The following is a 24,852-nucleotide window of genomic DNA, read 5'->3' as shown; positions in this document are numbered from 1 at the left end:
TGTATATAAAAACAGGTTATTTAAAGCTAAGACAAACCAAATCTGCACACAGGTTTAGGCAACTTGCATACACTTCAAGAGCAGCTAAGGACTGGCATCTGACAGGAGTGCCCTAATTATTGTTTTCTCAGTTAAAGATTCACATGTTTTACTTAAATTTGCAGGAAGAGGTACTTTTACAAATCAAAAAGGGATCTGAGAGCAAGAATTTGTCCCATCATGCATCCTATCCCCCTTTCTACTTCTAAACTTCTGACTTCATTACCCAAGTAACGAAGCAATGTCCAACATCTTCTGGTAACTGTTCATATTTTTCCAACTCCTTGAGAAATATGCTGTGGGTAGAAAAGAAACAAGCAGAATAAGGCATATGAAACATGTTCATTACAGCAACTTGTTTGGATCTATTGTCTGTGGACAAAGGCCATTAGAAAACTTTCAGTAATACCAAATGTATGAGCTAAGGAAATAAAGACAATGAACAGATAAAAATATGTAATAAAAGTATTAATATAAAATATAATTCAATAAAAATTCTGATGAGAAGATCAGAAACTGAACCAGTGGACATGCAGTTGATACGTAAGAATACACAAAAAGTTAGTAATTGCAGCTGTTCTCTATCAAGAAGGTTTCCTACTGTTTTCAGTTTCAAGAAAAACCTTAATCTCAATTTAAAAAAAAAACCCCAAACGTTGCTTTTTGGATACTCAAGTTCTCAAGTTAACACAAAGCATAGAAAGAACTGTAAAATCGGGGTATGGGATATGCTAGGTATATTTTATTACTTCAAAGAATCATAACCCAATACAAATGTGGACATAACCAGGAAATAGCAAAGAAAGAAGATTCAGAGCAAGACTTCCGTACACAAATCCCCCTAGGAACCACTCCATTCAGAAGAAATGGAGTGGACAGTCTCTTTTATGCTCTGTACTCCAGTAAATGTAATGATGCTGGAGCATCTCCACAGAAGCTAAGAAGAGCCAAGAAGAGCTGGGAGCCCTACGCTTTCCCACTAACAGCTGCACTTGGATAATCGGGAATAAGGGCTCTGAAAAAATGTCAGAGCCTTAATGTTTGTGCTATGTTTGTGTTTTATTGAGTTCAATGGTTTTCATCTCTTTAGAACAACTGATAAACCTACAACAAAATTTTGGTGTATCCAAAAAAATCTCTTATACACTGAAAGATGCCTGAGACTGAAAAATATAATTTCTAATGGTGTACGTATCTCTCTGCAAAAAGCAACAGCTGAAATAATTTAGCAATGCAAGAGGAAAATATTGCATTTTTTATAATGGGAAAGCATTTATCATTGAAATACACAGTATTTTCACTAGGAAATCCCGCAGGTCATCATTTGGATTTAGCAGTAGTATGGAAATGAGAGATAAGTCACTCACTTATTGTGGAACTCATAAATTTCCTGCATGTTTCCAAAGATAATGTGTTCTTTGTTTACAATACCAGGTGGGATCTCCTCAACTCCACTTGTCATTTCCCATAGATATGTCTGCCCAGAAAAAAAAAAAAAAAAAAAAAAAAAAAAGATGTGTGAAAAGTGATGATAAACTCCCAACAGATGCAGCCAGGTATCTGTAAGTATGCATTCCTGGAGAGAAACTAGGCAAAGATCACACAGCAGCATCATCTCCAATTGTGACAGTGCCTGTTGTGTCACATATACCTTGTGATTTTGACAGTGAAATACAAGATCTAAAACTGACAATTTAACATAGTCCCTGAGACTTCATAATTTAAAATGCATAGTGTTCTTGACAACCTCTAATGCTTCAGGATATTCCTTATCAAGGTCACGTCTGCAGTCTAGAAGTTCATGCTTTGTGCAACAGCTACCACTGAACATTAGTTACTTCAGCATAACAATTACTGGGCACTCTTCCATGGAATCTCACTGAATTTCTATTCAAAAAGTCAGCTAGTAGCAGAACATGTGATACAGATAATAAGAGAATTAGCACAAGCTCTCCCCTATTGCTAGCAAAGCAAATAAAGTAAACCCCTCCTTTTTCCCTCCTCTCTCTAAAACAAAACCCCCACACACGATTATGAATTGGGAAAGGAACAAATACTGAAACTCAGTACCAACAAAAGCAAAACATATAGGGTGAATTCTGAAATGGCAGTTATCAGACATAATTCTAAGTTTCTTCTTAATGGCAGTAAGATTACTTAAGTTGATCCTATGATTCCAAACCAATCATGCTCAGCTGTTAAAAGCAGAAAAAAACCCACAAAGCAACGGATTGAATCCTGCCTTCAAAGATTAGTGAAAAAAGAAAACTCACATCCATGCATTCCCGGAGGTCTCTTACGTAAGCCTTTTCTGTCTGAATTAGCTCAGCCATAATGAACCTTAGGTGACAACAGAAAGAATAATCAAATCTCAGTCTGTTAGATCATTGCGAATGCATAATAACCAGAATACATCGTTCTCCTCATCAGCTTTTGCTTTTCCACTGCAGCAAGAAAAATCTGAGAAGTGAAATGTGAAGAAAGACAGCAGAGGAAGGAAACATACGAGGTAATATCCCTCCATTACTAACCAGGACAAAAAGAAATGGGGAAGGAGATGGAATTTTTTCTCTAACACTTTTCACTGCTACAGTCATTTAACTTTTGTCTTGCTTCCTCCGCTTACACATTTATTCCACATTATTTCTAAGAACAAAAAAACATGTTAAAAGAAGTCTAACAGTTTTGAAAGTTTAAGATTCTGTCATGCTAGAATTATCTACGAGAACAAGCATGTGAATAAATGGCAATAAGAGATACTGAGTACTACCATTCTCTTTTTACCATTTATATGATTTCTAAGCTGCCAGACAAGCCAAGGCAGTTGTTTCATTATCAGGACTGATTTATGCATTCTCATTGATTAAAAAGAAATAAATATATTACTCTTTCCTGCGGGCAGACTTTCGTTTTTCTTCGTTAAGCTCATGAGCAGCATCGCGCAGTTTCACCTCTGACCCAGGGACACTGGCTGGGATTATATCCAGCTGCAAGCTTTTGCTCTTTATTAAAGAAAGGAAGAATTGATTAAGGAAGGAGATAGGAGAAAAAGGTAGCTAAATCAAACGCAAGTAAATCTTGTTTGTCTGTCATCACACTCAAATTTCTCTTACCGATTTATTGGAATCTGAGGAAATACCCAGAGCTTTCTCTAAAGAGGTCCTGTATTTCTCCATGCGCAGGGAAAAGTCTCTGTACCTCTTATCCACTGCTGTGACACATTTTTTAATCTCTGTTGCATGAGCATGCCCTTTTTCACAAAAGCCATCAGCCAGCTGTATCAACAACTTCACCCTCTCTTTGGTTTGCTATGAAAACAGGAAAATATCAAACAGTTACAAGCTCTACCTGTCATGCAGAGGTTCATTTTGCTTAACTGCTACTAAGTGCAATTAGAGAAGGAATTGAAGAAGCTACCTTCTTCCGCTCTCTTCCCAGAACTCCTTTAAACAGTCACCTTTTACTTATTAAAAATAGCACAAGATTAATGTAGGTTTCCTTGGGTTTTATTATTACATGACTAGAAGCAGATTATTTTTCTTTGAAAAATGTGCTTCATATCTAACCCAGAGATTAAATTCTGCTAGGCAAGCCTTTCAGCATGGGTACTTGCATCAATACAAAGGCATTTTGATGCCAAAGAGGGTACTTTGTTCATTACCACTGAAGCACTGGTATTAGACCTGGCCCCCAGTCTCAAGAATCTACCTCCTTTAGACACCACAGAAATGCTGAGATGGAAGTAAGTCTTGTTATATGCTTTACTCTTTAATGCATGAAGACTGAATTCTTTAAATATTTGCTGTATTATGCTTTGTTGGCACAGAGCTGTTTGAGAGAAACTAAGAGAAACAAGCAGTTACCACCAAATCTCTAAATGCTTTTCCCAAATGACAAGCCGCCTAAGATTAAACACTTTATTTCATGTAAATCATAAATCATCCACAATGGATGAGTTTATACATCCACCTCTCTCTCTGTCATGAGTGAAGTGTACTGTCAGGGCCCTTGCTAGCAGGGAGTTAAGAAAAAGAGTCAACAAAAACTTGACTCTTACATTATTGAAAAAATCAAGTTTGTCCTATCTTCATTCATTTTGCTCCCTAATGGTCCCTCATCCAATGCTAATTCTTTTCAGTATGGAATTAGCAAGGGCTAACATATCCTCCCAGCAGGTAGCAAAATGCCAAGGGAGTGACATAAGCAACATCTTTTCACAAAGGGCACCAATGTCATCTGCAGGCTGAAAGAGGAAATAAGGAGGAGTAGTGGTGCTCTGCATACTGGAAGGGATCCAGGAAATCAAAGTCTGAAGCAAAGATCAAACAGAAGAAAATCCAGGTTTGAACATGAAAAGTGATCTCTGTTCTTTCTGTATTTTCTTTTCTCCCTTCCCACATGTCTCTTGGCCACCTCCATCTCCAAGTCTCTTCTGAGGTGATCCTTCAGACAAATGAACACTTGCTTACTTTCCTGGGCTCGATTATTTCTCTATGAAGGTTGGAGAGCCAGAGGGAGAAACGGGTAACAGTTTGAACAGGTCGCAAAACAAAACAGAGACAGACAATGTTACAAATTCAGGTGGTTCAGTCATGCAATGGTTGTCTGTCTTTCACATGTGAAAACTAGAAAGCCTCAGGAGTGACAACTTTACAGCCTCAAGCCTGTAAAGGCCTCCAGAGATGCACAATAACATTCTGCTGCCTGACTCAAAAAGATTTACAGGAGAAGCACAGAATACTTTAATAAAATGAGTTACCTAACAAATAGAGCTTTAATTTTTCTAATGTCTTCTAATTAATGATCAGAATAATAATACAGCTTGTTGCATTTTATATCTAAATGAACTTTCAGTAATCCACAATCATGAAGATATGAAAGTGGAAATCAAAGGCCCTGAAACGTTTGTAGGTATTGAAAACATTTTTAAGCTACCTCACTATGATTTTGTCATGAGAAGTCAACAGCACATAGGGCTCATGGAGCTTTAGTAACAATGAGTATTTGCTCACTATCTTCTGGTTTATTCTATTCTCAGCAGAAATATAGACAGAAAGCCACTGCAAGTAAACAGATCTTGATGGACACATCCTTGGGGGGATTTTTTGATGGGCAAGGGGAATTCAGTTGTTTTATTTTGTTTGAAATTTCACATAATTCAACTTGTATTCAACTTGTTTATAGACAGCCTGGAGAAGGAACAGAATGCACCCTCAGCAAGTTCGTTGATGATATGAAAGTGGGGGACCGGCTGTGCTGCGTCAGTGGGAGCTCGATAGGCTGGGGAGTTGGGCAGAGCAATCTAATGAAGTTCAACAAGGATTAAGGCAGGTGCTGCAACCTGGGGGAAATAACCCCAGTACCAGCACAGGTTGTTGGCTGACCTATTAGGCAACAGCTCTGTGGACAAGGAGCTGGGAGCCTTGGTGGATGAGCATGAGCCTGCAGTGCCCTCGTGGCCAGGAGGGCCAATAGTATCCTGGGATCCATCAGGGAAAGTGTGGCCACAGGTCGAGGGTGGTGACCCTGACACACTACTTGACCCTAATGAGGCCACATCTGGAGTATTGTGTTCAATTCTGGTTTCCACAGTGCAGGAAAGACAAGGAGCTAATGGAGAGGGTCCAGCAGAGCAACACAAAGATGGTTTGGGGTCTGTAGCACCTCTCTAATGAGGACAGACTGAGGGAGCTGGGCCAGTTTAGTCTGGAGAAGAGGGAGAGGGAATCTCACCAAAATATAAAATATCTCACTGTCAGGGGATGTACCAGACTCTTCAGTGATGCCTAGTGACAGAACAAGGACTAATGGCCATGAACTACAACACAAGAAGTTCCATCTCAACATGAGGAAGAACTTATTTACACTGAAGGTGGCAGGGCACTGAACAGGCTGCCCAGGGATGTCATGGAGGCTCCCTCTGTGAAGACATTCAAAATCCACCTGAGCATATCCCAGCATAACCTGCTCTTGGGGACCCTGCCATTGTAGGGCAATTGGACTAACTCATCTCCAGGGGTTCCTTCCAAATCTAAGTATTCTGTGAAAATTTTTAAATTTTATTTTACCTTTGCTGTGATCTGAAACTCTTCATGTTCTTTCAACAACTCTTGAGTGTGCTGGATACTGGAACCAGTGGAAGTATGTGTGGATAAATAAAACTCTCCATTGTCATGAATCCATTCCAGAGCCTAAATAAAGCATTAGTGAAGAAAAATAAGAGAAAGACAATATATTTTTGCCAACAGAAAACATATGTAGTCAGTATTTCACATGCACAGTTTGGCCACAGGTAAATTTTACTCTGTGTCACTTGTGGCCATCATGTAATACCTCTATAATACCAAATAGTTCATAGCTCTGAAATAATTCACATAGACTATGAAGCAATGCTTAGAGAATTAAAAATGACATATGAATCCAAACGCTTCAGCAAAGTCCACTACTGCAAGACTACAGCAGTCCACTATTGAAAGGTTCTAACTAGTTGTGTTCTCAGTTTTGATAGTATATTCCCCAGCTAAGGAAAAAGAAAAAAATCACTTCTTTGGTGCCACACGGGACAGCGATACTTAGAAATATACATGCTCCAACTTGTAAAAATGTATATAAGACTGCCAAGTGTGCAGGCTAAACTTTCCAAGCACGTAAGATTTAACTATCACTTCACTCTTTTGCTGACATGTATTCCAGCCTCACGAAGTGCGGTGGTCTGTGCTCCTAGAAATAAAACCTGCAGCAGAGAAGGAACAGTGCGATGCCTCAGTTAAACCAATTTATGTATGTGCAAGTAGAAAGAAAACAAGAATGAAGAACTGCAAACCAAGACTGTTTCCCTTCCACATCCTGACACTTTATTGGCTCACTATTATGAAAAATGCTGATCTTTGCAATTATCTATGCTTTACCCACATATCTATGCTTTCCCTGCTGCCCTTTTAAGCATAACTCAGTGGTCGTGAGGAATCTCTGGCTCCTGGAAAAAGCAAGAGCTGTCTCCAACTGCTGCATAACAGTGAAAATCTAACTGACATCTGTTCTGCAGCTCTCAATACAGACTTCCTACAGCAGCAGGCAGAGGGATGGGATCTTAGAAACTTCTCGTTTCTGAAAAAGCCAATAGCAGATGTTCAAAGAGTTTTTACACAGCTTGCTTAGAACCACCTTATTACTAAATGTGTAGCTTCTGTCTCTTCAGTAAATACACAGAACACTAGACAAAAATGTAATACTACAAGAGAAAAAGTAGTAGATTGCTGGTGGGTGCTCACTCTTCCCTTGAAAGGATAAACTGAAATTATGAGCATTATCTATCCACACTAGCAAGACCAGGAAAAGATTTATTTTGGTGGACAGTAGATATGTATGTTTCACACACATAACCTTACAATTAATCACAAAAGGCATTGTCTGTATTATAATTTCACCAATGATTTAAGCTCATCAAAGCTGTGATACAATAACGCTGATTCCCTTACTTCCACTTCAAATGCTTTTCCTTCTTGGTGCAAAACCAGAAAAGAGTAGAAAGCCTTCAAAATTCAACACCGAATGTGAATGCCAGGATACCATTTTCTAAGTCACATACTAGTGCAGGTGCAAGCCTGGTAAGATGGACCTGTACTTTTAGAAGTTGCTGATGGAACAACTGTTGGACTTCGGTCAAAAAAGTAACATTGCAACCAACCACCTCTATGACACATGTTGTCATTCTAATGTCAGTCTTTGCAAGTGAAGACTGATATGGACAGGCACAGCATGGCTACCTATTATTAGCAACAACATTTAATACTTCTCTGCCTGTTTTTAGTGGGTTTATTACATAATGCTGGAATGAATGATAAACAAAAAGCTGCCCTTCCCCAAATCACAGAATGGTTTTGACTGGAAGAGAACTTAAAGATCATGTCGTTCCAATCCCCCTACCATGAGAATGAAATGTTGTCTTTTCATAACTGGCTGGCAGCTCTCTAGAGGCACAGTATGACAAAAGTTTGACTTGATCAAGTTTGACTTGATCTTAATTCCTACGGTTTAGATCAGCTTTCATTTCACCAGAAGTATCACTACAAGAACTGGAGGAATCAGTTTAGGGATCAGGTAAGCCCTTAACTCTGAAAGGATTTGAGAATCTAACATTGTTCTCACAAACTGGTATGGTATCTTTTCCATCACAAGGGCATCACGTTCTGAAAGCACAAAGAACAGGTTCTGCCAAATTCCAGAAAGACATCTAAATGAAGACAGCAACACTTCCATTTTTTTGGCTAATCACCGAGGAGTCCCATATATGGTTTGGTTCGCTTTGCTTTTTGATGACTGAACTGGTGATTGATGAAAAATGGGATTTACAATGAAAATGCTGACAGATCTTTATCTCCAGTGTTTGACTGTTGGTTACTAATCTCTGTACAAAAACAAGTAGATCATGTGCTTGTCAGAGCTTTAAATTAAGGTTATTCAAAAGTAGAGTGGGGAGGCGAGGGCAGGGGGGCAGGGAAGGGATGGTGGTGTTGTTTTAAAGAAGTATCAGACTTCAAATTCACTCCAAGATGCATCTTGCATTAATTTCTTTGTGAAAGCATGAAAGACAGACTTGAGAATTCTTTCAAGAGAGCAAACCAGACCAATAGTATTTAAACTTTTGTCTAAATTAGCGGTCAGAAAGAAATAAAAGATTAGGTTTTTGAGCCCTTTAAAGAGGATCCGACTATATTTTACACTATGGGCAGTGTGTCATTTTCCACAGAACAGAAACAGATAGCTTCCTTTCTTTGTCTTACAACCAGTTAAAAAAAAAACCCAAAAAACAAAACCAAAACAACAACTAAAAAACTATCACAGATCAATCTATTTACCACTTCTACCTTGAACCCCCTACATATTTTTAAGGCATGTGTTATGTTTAGTGAAGGAGATTTTTTTTTTGCATGTGTGGTAGTTACTTAATAGTTCTTTTCAGACTGATAAACTCAACAAAATACCAAGAGGTGGATCTATCATGCAGGAAACCATGAAACCAAACACAAAGAATTGAAAAACCAAAGTAATTCAGTTATTATTGTTTAATGAGTTATCCAACTTGTCAGATTTCCAGAACTGCCAATCAACTTAATTAGATATTTTTCCTCCAACATCTGAGAAAAATGCTGCTGCCTGTAATTTCCCCAGACAAATTAGGTGTGTGTGTGTAAAAGTTAACAAGCATAACAATTTGTCAAACACAAGCTTGCAGAAATTAGATTTGCCAGTACCAGATGAAGCTGGCAGAAGCAAAACATCACCTTTAAGTTACAACAGTTACAGACACACTGCCTCACCAAATTTAGTTGTTCTGTATTAAAGGGAAGGCAAAGAATTCATTTGGCTTCTTCTATCCTTCTGATGTTTTAACTATTTGAAATATCGAAGTGAATGACAAATTTGTTACTGTGAGAAGACAGTGTATGTCAAGCCCCGACCACACCAAAGAGGATTTTCATATGAAACCCTCACCTGTTTGGCACTTCTTTCAAACACCACATACTGCTGGCACTGATCAAGACGCCTTTTACGCATGGTCCAATAATGCAGCACACGGTTCTCCCTCTGGAAGAGTTCATTCAAGATATCTGAAGAAATTAAACAGAGCTTATGACAACCAAATTTAAAATATCACAATAAAATCAGGGGAATAAAGTACTTGACATTGTAGAATTTACTGTACACTTACTCCTTCTGTTAGTCCTTGCTTTACTTTTTTCCCTGATATTAATGAAACACAGAGTGTTCCTTTTTCATTACTTAGAGAACTGCTGGTTAAAGAAACTAGAGATGCAATTAAAACTTACTGCTGATGTGTTTTTTTCCTCTCAAATATTTTTCACAAGGGGACTGCCACTGCTTACAGCATGATTTAAAACGTAGGCTGATAAAGATGGCACTTGATGGGGTTTCTTCAGAAAGAATAAGCATGCAAAAGTGATCATAACATGCTTAACATATTATATTTTAGTAAAAATGGGAATTTGTAATATATCAGTCTCCTGTAAAGAATTTTAATGATTTAATACAGATAAACAAATGTACAACCCTAAGTCACCACGAGATCAAATGCAGCATAAGTAAGCTGACTTGTTAAATATGAATGTTCACTGAACCTTGACAGAACTTCCAGGTAATCAAATAATTAACTCCACAGTTTGTTATTCCTGAGTATCAGAAAATTCACATCCAAATCCTACATGACCAACCTTTTAAATTCTTCCTAGCAAAGGCCTTGTGTTTACAATATGCAGAAGACTTTATCTGAATTCTGCTTCTTTAATGCTTATGGTTTTCCACCAAAAAAAGAAATTCTAGCAGTTTCCTGTGAAGCTCACTTTACCCTCTGCTGCTTCCAGAGCAGCAGTCCTACTTGTAGCTTGTAGCTACAGCAAACCTGGAGGGCAAGCTGAGCACAGGGGAATGGGGACACTCCATGTCTCCACCAGGAGATTCTGTTGCAATTGCACAGAGCCAAAAGAGAGGTCCAGCAGAAGAGACCACAAAAAAAGTCTTATTCTTTACACCAACACTACTTGCTTTTCTACTTACACCCAGAGCTGGCTATTTTCCATAACCCATAATGACGAATGAAGGCTATCAGATGCTAGGTGTCTTAAGGTCTCTGCATTCTGCTCTCCCACTGTGCAGGTCCACCGTGCTTTACATCCCAAAAGCTAACAACTCCAAGAAACAGTTTTACAAGAGAAGCTCAAATAACAGGAAGGCGGAGGGGAAATGCATCTTTGTCTACCTCATCAGAGATCTGGGATCAAACACAACCACTTGTCACAGCCTCCCTGAGGATTATGAAACCTGTCAGCATCACTGCCAACATCCTTCTGCATACAAGCACCATATTCCCACTTGCCACAGGGTGCTGAGATCACCCAGAATTTGCTTTTGGTTGGAATGTGGTCAGTGTGGCCAAGGTTTCATTTTTTTCTGGTCAGGCTCCCCTCATATGCCAAGCTATGAGCTGATCTGCTGTGAGCCTCCCCTGCTTTCTCAGTTTAATTTCTGTCTTATGTCACCTCCAAAACACTTGCTCAGAGTATATGCCAGATTTCAGGAGGCAGGGAGGGGGAGTGGGTGGGACACAATTATCATTATACAATGCAACACACCCAACTGGACATACCATATAAAAAGAGACATCTTGATAGTGACGCAAGCAAAGTAGTTCTGACAAAGAGCAAGTGAGGTGAATTTAGCAAATTGGAGCAGCATTTGTTCTGTCAGGACATGATACAGATGGCAAGGCAGTGAGAGATATTTGGCTGGGCACTGTTAGTGTTAGTGCCATTAATTTCTTGGACTGACAAAGAGGAGAAAAAATATTCTATAAACTACTCTAAGGAAGTTATACAACATCAATATTTAAAACTAGGTTTGGAAAAGCATCTTTGTATCTCAAACCACCTGAACTACAGCTCCTGTTGCTGTCATTTACTTTGATTCCAACATTTGTTAGTATTGTTCCCTAAAGTTTCAGCTTCTTCTCCAGGCTCAAAGAGCTCTCAGCTGTCTCTATGCATCCTTCTATCAACCTACCTAAAAATATAAGCACCATTGGGCAAGTTCCTGAACCGTGCTCAGTCACAGCCTGTACAGCAGACAGGTAACACAGATGCACACAGACTCAGCAGCCAAAACAAAGACAAAGATGCTTTCATTTCTGAGCTGACAGGAATTGTCACCAACTCAATCCACCTGCCACAGCACAGTTTTAGGCCACAGTCCCTTCCTGAGAAAATGACTGGGTACCCTTAACTGCATATCACAGAAATTATTTACGCTGGTATGCAGGGACATAAGGACACCTCTCAGTGTTCCTGTTCCCCATGAAGCATATGCTTAGCTAAACTTTGCATAGGTTAAGACATCACTTTTCCAGATAACTTAATCTGCATCTGGGAATAAGGATCAAGTATGCCACTGAAGGAGGTTTTTGAAAAATGTTCAGCAGTTCTGCATGAACTCAAGGGTTACTCAAGTTTTTAAGGCATTAATTTATAAACTATATTCTGATTGCAGTCTGCCAGTCTCAAGCATACACCTGAGTTGTAATGCTCTATTAGAACACATGTAACCTCTCTTTCACTAAAATAAACACTCCATTTTTTTCTCGATTTAGAAAAGAGGTGAAAGGAGATCTCTTTTTTTCTTGACACATATATTTGAACAGGAAGAACAGAGTAAACTTTTTTATCATTTGGTCAGCTACTACCATACCATTGAGACCTAACAGGAAGGAGTCCCCACTAGCTCTATCTTAACTCATGTTTAATTCTCAGAAGCATATACTACATGGTTTATGGAGGGAACAGCTTATTTTTTTCTACTTGGGGATTTTTGTTGGTTTTTTGTTGCTTTTCAAACATGTATCACTCATCCAGTATTTTAAATGTATGCAGAACATGCATAACACTATGGTTCTGATATGTAATTATCACTCTTAAAGACATTAGTAGAGATCTTTCTATTCTTTCATCATATAAGCACATTTACCTTTCTCCGAATGACTGTTCCTATACAGATTTCAACACTGAATTAAAAAAAAAATGTCTAATACTCAGTAAGTGTGGTAGCTACAACTTCCTGCTTTCTTCTGCTCTGTTTTCCTTGTTTCTTACTGAAAGAAGAACTAAGTGACAAATGTCAGCTTCAGTTATTGATACTGCTGGCATTTGTGCTGAGATTTTGTTTTGTACAGTTCTATAAATGTTGGGGACAGAGGAAAAACAACGAGCTGTTTACCCCTTGTAGTTCAAGTGAACCAGTGAAAGTGTCCTTTCCTAATAGAGTCATCAAGTAAATTAGTGCGGAAGTGACCTCTGCAGGCCATCTGTTTCAAGTTCCTCTTCAAAGCACCACTAACTTCAAAGTTTTCCAGGGGCTTGTTCAACTAAGTCTAAAAAATTCTTAGGAGTACAGATCCTACTACCTCTCTGGGCTGGCTACCTGCTCTAATGCATCTTGCTGTAACACTTTCTCCCATGCAGAATTTTCCTTGCTGCAACTTTTTCTCTGGACTTACTGCCATGCTCCTCTTGAGTCTGGCTACATCATATGCATAACTCCCCTCTGGGTAGGAGCAAACAGCATTTAATTAGAAATTAGACTTCTCTGATTTTGAGACTGTAGTGTGGCCAGAGTGTTCAGTCACAGCTTCAAAATGCATAGAGCAGAATATGACTGGCAATTAAATTATTAAAATACAGTATTTACTTCTGAATCTCTCTGATCTCTGTTCTGCTACCACACCCAGCAGTTATGCATACCCTATTAATTTTTGCACTTTTGTCCCTCAAAGCCCTACAGGTCTCTCTCTCTCCGTTCCCTAGAGGGCTTCTTACCCCTTAAAGCTGTACTACATATTATTAATCTTAGCAAAAGCCAAGCCTCACCTAGTAGCTCTTTCCAGCTTCACATCAGCTACTACCTGTCTACACATCCAGTTTAAACATGATGTAAGTTACCCCACACTTCATGAAGTTCCTCAACACTGATTCAAACTATCTGAAGAGCTCAAGGGCATCGTACAAGCAATAACCTCATATCACTCTGGCACTCCCAGGGAACTTGCAGAATGCCTGACACCAACACATTGAATAAGCTTACACTGATCAGTTCCCATTTGGCTTCAGACCGAACATTATCATGTGGAAGTTTACTACCTCATTGACTCAATAAAAGCAACACATTTGGGTCTCAAATAGAAAGAAGATTAGGTGTAAGTAGCAGATAAAAGAACTCCAAGCAACTTCATTTGAGTATAAGAGACTTTGAAGACTGTCAGTGCCTTCAAAGCGTGCAAGCAATTTGTTTCCTGTTAAGCCTGACAGAACTCCTTCCACTTGGGCAGGCTTCACTACCCCATCACAACACATACCACAGCACATGATGATCAATTCTTGTGAGAAGAAAGAGAACAAGAAGTCCCTTACTTTTTACTTGCTGTTCAGGTGCTTTGATGTGTGTCACCATCCCTGGCATGTTGACACTGTTCCTGTGCAGGTATTTCAGGAAGACATCAGCATTCCTCCGAGCCAGTGTGCAGGCCTAGAGAGTCAGAGGTACAACTTTATTAGAAGATGCAAAAATAAACATGCAGAAGAAATTAAAGGTCTTCCTAACTCTCTTTTTGTACATTTGTCACCTTCTTCAGTTTTGGAAAGCATTTCATGTTAAATCTTTTCTACAAGTAAGCCAAGCCAACCCAATTATTAAAATAGATATTCCACCGAATAGCAGTTACACCTTACCTGGCAGAGAAAAAACAAAGCAGATAAACAAATGCAAATAAAATAAATTAATAAAATGTTATTCCTCTTTTCTGAAGAGCCTGAAAAGCAATTATCTGCTCTATGGCTTTCAGCATGACTCAGATCTCACAGAGAAGTTTGTTTAGTGTATGTGCCATGTGCCACCTGAAGCTGCTTACTGTGTAAACAGTGCACATGCTTATGTACCCACCCGCATATTCCGAAACATCCATTAGTACTTTAAACAAAAAGCGAATGTTTTGCTGAAGTGAAACCAAAAGTGCTAAAACAGTAATACCTGCTCTTAAAATATGAAGGCAAGGCCTTGAGAGCTTTCAGTCCTTGCCACTATATTGAAAGCACTCAGCTCAGTTGTCATCTTCATCTTAACAAATATCAAATACTACATATGGGTTGTCTGCTTCATTTTTAACATGCAAATTATAGAACGCTGCTTTAAAAGGTTAGATGAAGGTAGAATGGTTTGATACAGTAACAAAGACACTAAGTCATTTCTCATACCATTTTAAAACAAAGATTAGTAATTCATGCCAGCTGCAGAAGGATCTATTAGGCTGTGTACTTTGAGTTCTGTTAATATGTTTTTGAGTGTTGTAATCCGCGTAATGAGAACAAGAAGGTTTCTAACAAAGTATTATTCTCTTAGTAGTCTTTCATGGTGATGATGGAAAATGCCTTGGATAACAAAGTTAGTTATACTGCTCTGCAAGCACATGCTGCACATTTAATTCAGTATGATCAATAATCTTCTTCAATAGGACATTAGTTGGAACAAAAATCTTTCATTTATCTGAAGACTACTACAGAAAACCAACTACTCCCAGATGCCGGTCTAGCCATTTCCTCCTTCCGTATTCCTCCGTCGTCCCAGTACATCTGAGAGCTGCTCTGATGCACAGGCAGCAATGGCACTGTGTGACTTTCACTTCTCTTCCAAAGCAGCAGCCTTTAAGCATTCTTTAGAGTGACAGTTGCTCAAAGGAGTGACTTCCAATTCCTCTTCAGGCACACTGGGAGATCTGACATCTACTCAAGTTCAACAGGAAATGTATTTCTAAAACTGGCTACTATTTTATGCACTTGGCAGTATTCTCTTAATCACTGTCAGAAGCAGTTAACATGCCACTTCCCACATCTTTGCAGTTGGGGACATACCTGTAATTTGGAACGGGCACTGTTGCTTTCCACAGCCATGTCAGCACTGTAAGAGCTGTATGCCTGCTCTCATGCTTCCCAAGACACAGGAGACTACAAAAAATCCCCAACCTTACCTTCAGAAATGCTTCCTTCTGCTCCAGGTGTTTGCTTATCATGGGAGTAACGTGATCTGTTTCAGAGTTGGGGCCCAGTTTGTCAGCTCCCCCACACCAATCTTCTTCTCGCTTATATTCTTGTTCCAGGCTTTCCAGCACACTGCACACCTTTCAGGAAAAAGGAGGACAATTCAGTAATGCAAAAAATCAAAATTCAGGCCTCAAAAAAAAGAAAACCCATCTACCCCTTATATGTACCCCCTAGCTTCTGACATGTTTTCACTGGGACTTAAGGCAACAAACTCTGGCTGTAGGTTCGGAAGCGCTCAGAGGCTGTCCCTAAAATTGTCCACCTTTCTCTGCCTCTCTGACTGCATAGTTCTGGATGGGCTTAAGTTACAACTACAGAGGAGGCAACCTTGCCAACCTCCCCCAAACATTTCTGTGGACAAGCAGATTAAGCTGATTTTTCTCTGAGTCCCACACAAAAACCAGAACTAGCCATCAAATGAGTAAACATAACCAAACCTCGTCAACCATTTTTTCAAGTAATGCTGTTTTATGCCACACTGAGGAATTAGCCAAGGCAGACCTACTGTATTTCTGTACCTGTTCAGAAGTTTTATAGAAGGCAACAGAGGCATTCACAAGCTTGAGACGATCCTCCATCTTCAGCATCAGCTGTTGCCAGTGCGAAGCAACCTTCTCTGCACACTCCCGGATCATGTCCATATCGTAGTGATTAGCCTGCAGCATTGCCTCTGCCTTTTGCTGAACCTGCAGGGCACTTTGATGTGTTTTCTGGCAAGAGGTGAAAAGTCAGGAGTTCAGTGGAGCACTTCAGGTCATTTACTCGGAGACCTCAGAGGTTCACACTTCCAGTGTGTCAATGACACCTCTATACGTGCACCAACACCCATCAACTAAAAATGACTGTCTGATACTGTGTGACTTCTCCATGTAAATACAAAGGAAATAAATCCCGTAGAGATTTATCATCAAATCAACACTAAATAGCAGTTCTTAACAAACAGTAACTGTCTGGCATTAAGTTACATGTGATGTATCTATGCTGCATTACATCTTGCTGCAATTATGAATTTCAGTTTGATTTTCTTTCCCTTCACAGTGAGAAAAAAGATGACAGAAATCTGTCTTGTTCTGGCAATCTTTACAGCTTTAACTTCAGTCTTTTGCACATCAGTAGTGAGCAAAGAAAGGTGCAGGCGTGCAGACCAATAAAAAAGACACCTGTCTATTGATTGTAAGCAAATATTTTAAACCGTATTTCTCTGTGCAGAGAAACATTTGCCTAAAACCAAGTAATATGAAAATATTAAGGGGTTAAATACTACTAGGTATTATTATATCTGAGTAAAGAATGGCCTAGGAAACACAGATTTTTAAGCTTCCTCATAATTTATTCTTAAACTGAAAAACACCTAGAGGTCTCATAACTTTTATACTTGAGAGTTACCAAAGCTCCTCAAAATGAGGGTGCATATAGTGCAAACTTTAATTAAAAAAAAAAAAAAAAAAAAAAAAAAAAAAAAAGAGAGGGAAGCATAAAATTCTACCAAACAGGAAAAGAACATTAAAGAGTTACTGCAAGGCAGAGTACTTCTGAAAATAAATCATAATATTGCTAATATTATCACTAAGTTACTCAGTAGTCCATGCAAGTAAATAATACTGTACTTCAACCAATCTTAAGAACACTGCCTATGTTTTTTGCAGCAATATGACCAATCAGACAAGTTTAGCTTGAAGGCATGGCAGGGGGATTGACACACCACCACACAGAAGTTTCACTGAAGCCTACTCTCAAACAAAAATGGAAATACTTAAGGATGACCTCAGAATACACAAAACTGCTGCTTCCTGGTTCATTTTTTCTTAATTTTTTACATTTAGAATTACAGGTTATGTTTTATGAAAGGAATAACAAATGAAAACACTATTTTCAGCAAAATTGCTTGAACAGCTAACACTTTATAAAGATGCAAAAAGGCACTAAGATGATGTTCACCTGGAACTGCAGCTTCAAAATAAGTAAGAACAAAAACCACCTTCTCAGTAAGTGTTTTCGTCTCTTTGCCACGAGTTCAACAGCTGTTCCTAAACTGAAAATGCTGTAGCACGACTCCAAGAGCGCTATTTATAGAGAACTGTAAATACAAGGCCATGGTCACTAAAATGGTGCTTTTACCTCTATTGCGTGTTGAAACTGCTCATGCTCCCTCTGTAACTGTTCTGCCTCCTGCAAAGAGCTAGCAGTGATGAGCCCAGCATTTAACATTGACTCTCCATTTCGAATCCAGCCCAAAACCTGCAACAAAAGAGAAGACCATGAAATACACAATCCCACTGCCTACCAGCAATAAAGCACCACTGCAGAGGCAAAAACATTTAAGGTCACATCAGCACTGGAATTAATAACTAAGTAATTTGTTAATTACGTACTACAGTGAATTTGATATTGAGTAAGCACAGTGAGTGACATTCAGTACAATTTCAGCGAGCTAACAACTCACAGCTTGGAGTCAACCCCTATATGTCTGTGGCTTCAGTTCGGATTGTAAAAAAGGTTGTGCTTCTGAATACTGTTTCTGTTACCTGAAAAGCTGGAACAAGTTACAAGTAATAATTGCCTGAAAGCCAGTGTCAGTAATGCAAATTAAAGATATACAGCTTAGTAAAAAGTATGCACAAGAATTTGAACAGTAATGTTGACAAAAATGTGGTCATTGAGTGTCCTTCTAACTGCTTGAAGATTTTAATTTTTCAGAATGTGCCTTCTTTGATGTGTAAAGTGAAACTGAAAGAATCCATGGCTGGCCAGAAGCCTCAGGATGCCACCATATACGTTCCTTATCAACAGCAGGAACATGCAACTTTTTAGACCCTCCCCAAAAAAAAAAGAAAAAGAAAAAAAGGACATTTTCTCCCTCTTTGTATCAGCTTTGTTTTCCCCTCTCCTTTTTCCATCGGGAACATTATCTGATTCCCTCCTTTAGACTCCTCTTATCTCACTGACCACAGTCTCTTCAATCTCTCCCATGTGAAGTCAGTCACCTTATTTTTCTAGAACACTGCTCTTTTATGAGCTCTCTCCAGTTGATAACCATGACTTGGTCAAAATTTTTCAAATGCTGAGTAAAATGGGACATAATTCAGGTTATTCACTGTCATCTGTACAACTCTTCTATGGAACTGCTGCCCAGCCATAATTACTCCTGTATTTATTCAGCTGATTATTCCTTCCAGTACATCATGCTCCGTATTTTTCACTATTCAAACTCATATCCTTCTTAAAGCATAGTTCTCCCATCAAGATAATTTCAACTGTAATCCAGTGTCTTCTGATGAACTCAAACTCCTTTTCCAGCTGCTCCTGCTTTTAACTTCAAATTTAATAGCATAATTGCTAACACGTAGATTATCTGACTAAGAACATGAACTGGTAGTATCCAAATACAGACAAATACATTTTTTTTCATTATTTAAATCTGTTTTCCAATCCACTGAGTCTCTTAAATTTTGTTACTGAGTATGTTTTTTCAGCAAGTTATCATTTTTGGTAACTTAGTCTCATATGACATTCTCATAGTAAGTTAGGGTCAGACAGACTGAGCTACACTATTTTAAAAGCTTTGACACTGCTTTTCCACCCCTCCCAGAAGAGCTGTTGCCTTGTCAGATAAAAAAAGGGGGGTTTAATCAATGGAAAGCTGTGATTAATTGACCTGTGTTAGCCTTTTCTCCTTTGGTCACTGTTCAAGTTTAATGATCTACTTGTTTCAATATTTTCCCTGGGAACTGTGTTAAACTAGCTAACCTATAATCCTCCCTCAGCTAGTCCTTTTCCACTTTTGAGAAGTAGATATTGAATTTCAGTCCTCCAGAATCTCATCCAATCTCCTGATGTTTGGAAACAATTCCAGTTTTCTAAGTATCCCAGAGTGAATTTCTTTAGGCCCAGCTGATTTGAACTTGACCAGTTTTTCTAACTTTTTCCTACTAATTGATTTAGACCTTTAACCACTGCTAATAAATATATTAACTACCAAATCAGTTAGATCTTAACACTAAATAGTCTCATCTAGGGATCAGCACATGACACTATCAAATTATAGCATTAATGCACTAAGTAATCAGGATATTATGAGTGCACTTGCAGACTGGGAACATGGGCAGAACCCAAGAAAATGACCTGTTAAAACACAGTTCCTCACAACCTGAAAGGCACATGTGGGTCTACATCCAAAGCACACTCTAACATACCTGACAGCTTGAAGCAACTGAGCTCTAGCCATCCTGACACAACATCCATTCCCTCAAATCTGCACTACAGCCTTACCCTCTGCCTTACACTATCCAGATTGTGACATTGTTGTATTATTAATGCAGGTTTTGCCACTTCTGTCTGCACAATGAATAGCTAACAAGTTTGGTTTTTTTCCATCCTGATAGCATGCATTTGAATTCTCCTATGTAAATTCTGCAAGTCTGTAGAAAAGAGTAAGTCTACAATGCAGAAGGAAGGGCATGCCAGATGTGTAACTGGGTGCACATTCTGGTCTTCTGGGGAGAAAGCACTGGGTCAGGTGCAGCCTTGCAAGCAAGGGGAAGACGGCTCCAGCTTTGGAATGACCTCTCCTCCTGCAAAGGTGGCACCTGCAGATCACAGCCTGGGGGCACACAAAAGGGACTGTTAAAGAAACTGGGAGTTCCTAAGTTGCTAAGGCACCAGGGGATTTTTAACACTCAGAGAGAAAGCCTGGGTAAGCCTCAGGAGCAGGAAAAGCGGCAGCTTCTGAGGGAAGCAGATGGGTCCAACAGACTGTAGATAGAAACTTGTCCATATACATGGACAAATATGGACTATATTTGTCCATATACATGGACAAATAAATTGTCTGCAAGAAAACAGAGCCAGATGATTTTTTAATTCCTTTTTTATTTTTATTTTGTCTTAGGAAAGTTATTCTAGGTTCCTTCTCTACCTTATAAAGTAATTCTTCCAGGTATGGTGTAACCAAACACACCTTTTTAGGGCTCTTATACATCTAGCCTTCTTCAGAGAATTTTAATGAAGGAGGTTGCTTAGGCAGCACCAATTGAAAGCTTCTCTTGACTTGGCACCCCATTATTTACAGCAGCAACAGCTAGAACAGAACATGCCATTTCTAACACAAAGACTTGTCCTCCTCCTCGGTGCAGGTCAGGGTGCAAGTACACAAGCTGGTGAAACTCAGGAGGAAATATGCCAGCATATTCTGGCATACTTCTGCTCTGACTCAAGGGAAAATATAAGCATTAGGAAATGGAGAGCCTGTTCTCCTTCCAGGGGTGTTGCCTTCAGGGTTTGTTGGCATGTTTATGTTCCCACCACCTCCCTGTCTGAGTGGATCACAACCCCCATCTTTCCCCTCGCAGCCTTCAACAGGCTAGAAAAGCATCAGCAAAGCATCAGCAAAGGTGTGGAAAAGAGACAGAATCCAGGTCACCTGGGACACTTGAAAAGGTCAGACAGGTAGAGCTGTAGGTAAATGCTTGATTTAGGACTAGTTTCTTGGACAGATTTTTCACTGTAACTAAACATGATCACAAGACAACCTGCTTCAGTCTGCTGTCTTCGCCATGTTTTCATATCCATATGGCACTACATGGAGTGCCAGGATACCCTTCCTGAGTAGTATTTTGGGATAGTCAGAGCTCAAGCATCAAGCTAAAAGATTTGCCAGTGAAAACACAAAGCAGCTTAAGTTACTCCTGAGGGCTGAAGTATCGATACACCACTGTAGATATATGGATACATAGTTATATACCCAAGAACATACACCACGATCAGAACAGCAGAAAACACTGCACTGAAAAGGCTTAATGAAACCAACTGAACCATAGTGAAACCAACTGGACTGGGTTTGAAGCTTGGTAGGGATTTTGACCTTAAACACAGTAAAGCATTCACTCTACACAGTGAGTATGTGGGAGTGATTGTAGCAGTAAGTAATCCAACAGCTGTATGTTAGGTGATTAATAAAGAAGGTTTGACTGGCAAACATGCAGCTGGAGTTCTGCATGAGACAGACATTCTCATAAATATTACTCTGCCTCCACCTACTCATATGTCCCTGCCCTGTAAAAAAGTGGTCACATTTTCCTTTCCATGTTGCTTTCCCCACATACAGATGTCTCTTCTATTTCATATTACACATCAAAATGACAAGCAGGTTTTCTTTGCAGGTTTTCTTTAAATCTCTGTTTGTGTCCTGGCTCTTCTGCTTCCTCCTAGTCCTGAGGCTTGATATACAAAACTTCAATGCCACAAAGCAGAACTGGCACAATAGTTAAGGAAGAAGCAATACTAAGTGGTTTTGTCTACTCCCTGTGCTTATTTGATAAAAACTCATTAAGCACAAGGTTTCACTACCTAGTGAAAGCTATGGAACAGAATCCTTGCAAATATTTCTCTTAATTCCTGCAGTGTACCAGTCTAACTGCTTCACATGACTACAAGCTACATATTTTTATGTATTTTATGTAAATATATGTGTGTGTTTACTAACCCATTCCACCCAAACCCACTGACGTACCATAAAGGGATGAGAGTGCCCCAGCTGGCATTATTTATTTTAATTTTTTTCCTTCCTTTGCATATGTGCACTCTCTTCCTTCATCTTTGAGATAAAATGCAACTGAGTACAGAAACTATCCTGATCTGCAACAACTTTATCTCAACCATTACTCACGTGGAAGGAGGAATTTGCAATCTGCACTTACCAAGATGAGTAAGTGCTAAGGCAGATAGAGCACAGCTCAGTAGAGTATGCAAAGCCTTGAAATAGAACATCAAGTATTTGACTGATGCCTGTATTGCACTGACAGCAGACAACTATCAGTTTTGTGTATTCCTTTAATTCAAGACCACACAGAAGCTTTGCAAATCTGCTACTGTAGAGCAACCAACCACTGCCTGAAAATACTTTAGGAACCTTCTATTCACTTCTCCTAGTCCTAGCTGGACCCCTTTCATATTACTTTGCAATGTGTAGTTGTCATTCACTCTCATTATGGGCCACAATAATACAGCAGACTATAGCAAACTTCTGTGATGCTGCCAAATGTGAGCAAGATAAAAAACTCTCAGCTTTTTTAGTGTCTTGATTTTTTTTTTAAACTTTCAGCTACTTCAGTGGCTTATCACTATTTGTAGATGTTTCAAACAACAGACCCAGAAAATATTAGGTCAGTGTCCAGGGACTATGACTGAACATTGTTGTTCATCACCGTACAGATGGTAAAAGCATGGGTTTAACATTAGCTCAAATCACTCTATACTTCAAATACTTGACTTGTATCTACAGAATATCAGAATAACTTGGGCTGGAAAAATTCTCTACAACCATCATATCTGTTAACCTAGCACTGCCAAGTCCACCACTAAAGCATGTGTCTCGTATCATGTGTCTCGGTGTCTCATCTACATGTCTTTTAAATATTTTCAGAGATGGTGCCTCCATCAATCCTGTTCCAGTGCTAAAAAACCCCTTCAGTGAGGAAATGTTTCTTAGTATCTAATCTAAACCTCCTCTAGCACAACTTGAGGACTTCCCTTCTTGTCCTATCACCTGTTACCTGGGTGAAGAATCCAACTCCTACTTTGATACACTCTCCCATCAGGTAGTTGCAGGAGTGATAAGGTCCCCCCTGAGATTCCTTTATTCCAGGCTAAACATCTCTAGCTCTCTCAGCTGCTCGCATAGGATCTGCTCTAGATCCGCGCAGCAAGATCGGTGATGCAAGTTAAAAACATGCACTTCATGTTAACAGAAGATGAAGTTTCTCAGGGGATCAACGTCCTCCCCTGCTCCCAAGGAAAGACTTTTTGCATGGCGGTGTTTTCGGGAGCAGCGCTCTCCGGCAGGGCCGCTGCCGGGGGCGGGGGCCGTACCTGCTTGACCTCTGCCTGCAGGTGGCGCAGCTGCACGCACTGCTCCAGGTGCTTGCGGTGCTGCTCCGCCGCCACGTCCAGCTCCTGCTGCTTCTCGTGCAGGAACTCCAGCAGGTCCTGCACGCGGGTGGCCATGTCCACGTCCCTGTCGCAAAGCAGCTCCACACCTGCAGTCGGGATGGTGGGATAGGAATGACTTGCAAAGCTTCCGAGACAAACTGCCCGCTTCCACTGTTCTGCACTTAATTTCCTACTTCCTTCTCCAAGTTCAACCTAATTCTTGGAGGATTTGCCTACATGAGTATAGGGGTTTGCACTCTTAAGAAGTGCAATATGGGGGTTCTTTTAAAGTCTCATACTTACCCTATGCGATCATATACAGTGAAAAATATCAAATGAAGGGGCATAAGGAACAAAAAAGGAAGATGTTTACTTGAAAGCGGAAAATCTTTGCTTGACTGCATTGATCTGACTACCTATGAAACTAACATTCCCTTATTCACTCTAATTTTACAGACTTCCTGAGTGAAATCCCTTTCTCTAAAACCTGAACACCTTCAAGTGTTACCAATTTATGACACTTATGTGCCAGTATGTTCTTATGAACACCATTGAATGATTTGAGCATAAAGAAATCCACATGTCCCCAGTTTACAGCTGACCAGCATCCCTGTTATTTTCACACATCCCATGAGGAGACAGCTGGATAATTCTTAGAAAGCCACTGCCTGGAATAGCACAAAGGAGCCATCTTACCAGATGCCTGCACTTCATTGACATACTGCAGCAGATCCTGCCCTTGGTGGATGACATCAAAGGTCAAGTTATTCATGGTCAGGGCTTTGTCTGCATGATGCTGGAGCCTCTGTTCTGCTATTGTAAGATCTTCAGTGTCAAAGTCATTCATCTGCTGAGAGAGCTCATCATTCCAAGACTCAAGGTCTGAAATAATCTGGGGGAAAAAGGAAGGAGACCATGTTCAATTACCCATTACACAAAAGGAAACAGTTTATTTCCAATGTTGCACTGATGACTGAGGTAAGGAACTCAAGTTGCTCACCACTGATTGACATCACTGATCAAATCAGACATGGTTCAGACACAGGCTATCCTAGCATGGATTTTAGATTTTGGCCAACAACCCAAAATAACCTCTGAAGAACTGCTACAGTTCTTCAACCAGTGCTTGCAACACTACGGGTATGTGCCCCTGCCTTATTGAACATACTCCATCAACACTTCAGAAGTTAACATGTTTTTATCTCCCCTTTTAAAGGAAAATGTGGATCTG

The 24,852-nt window shown here is 39.7% G+C and overlaps 1 protein-coding gene across 1 annotated transcript in view; it reads right to left on the bottom strand.

The window, feature by feature from the left end:
- TRIO (trio Rho guanine nucleotide exchange factor) overlaps nt 1-24,852 on the bottom strand; it is a 242,880-nt gene that overhangs the window by 89,207 nt on the left and 128,821 nt on the right. The window contains 13 exon segments of the mRNA XM_041476043.1: nt 266-335; nt 1,407-1,516; nt 2,313-2,379; nt 2,926-3,041; nt 3,153-3,347; nt 6,108-6,230; nt 9,535-9,650; nt 14,013-14,127; nt 15,623-15,772; nt 16,214-16,405; nt 17,814-17,933; nt 23,562-23,728; nt 24,318-24,513. Coding sequence (XP_041331977.1) covers nt 266-335; nt 1,407-1,516; nt 2,313-2,379; nt 2,926-3,041; nt 3,153-3,347; nt 6,108-6,230; nt 9,535-9,650; nt 14,013-14,127; nt 15,623-15,772; nt 16,214-16,405; nt 17,814-17,933; nt 23,562-23,728; nt 24,318-24,513 — 1,737 coding nt within the window.

Source organism: Pyrgilauda ruficollis, unplaced genomic scaffold (genome assembly GCF_017590135.1).
Source record: "Pyrgilauda ruficollis isolate IOZ18807 unplaced genomic scaffold, ASM1759013v1 scaffold37, whole genome shotgun sequence".
Classification (NCBI taxonomy): Eukaryota; Metazoa; Chordata; class Aves; order Passeriformes; family Passeridae; genus Pyrgilauda; species Pyrgilauda ruficollis.
The sequence above is the reverse complement of the archived record's forward strand: the minus strand, read 5'-3'. Positions and strand labels throughout refer to the sequence as shown.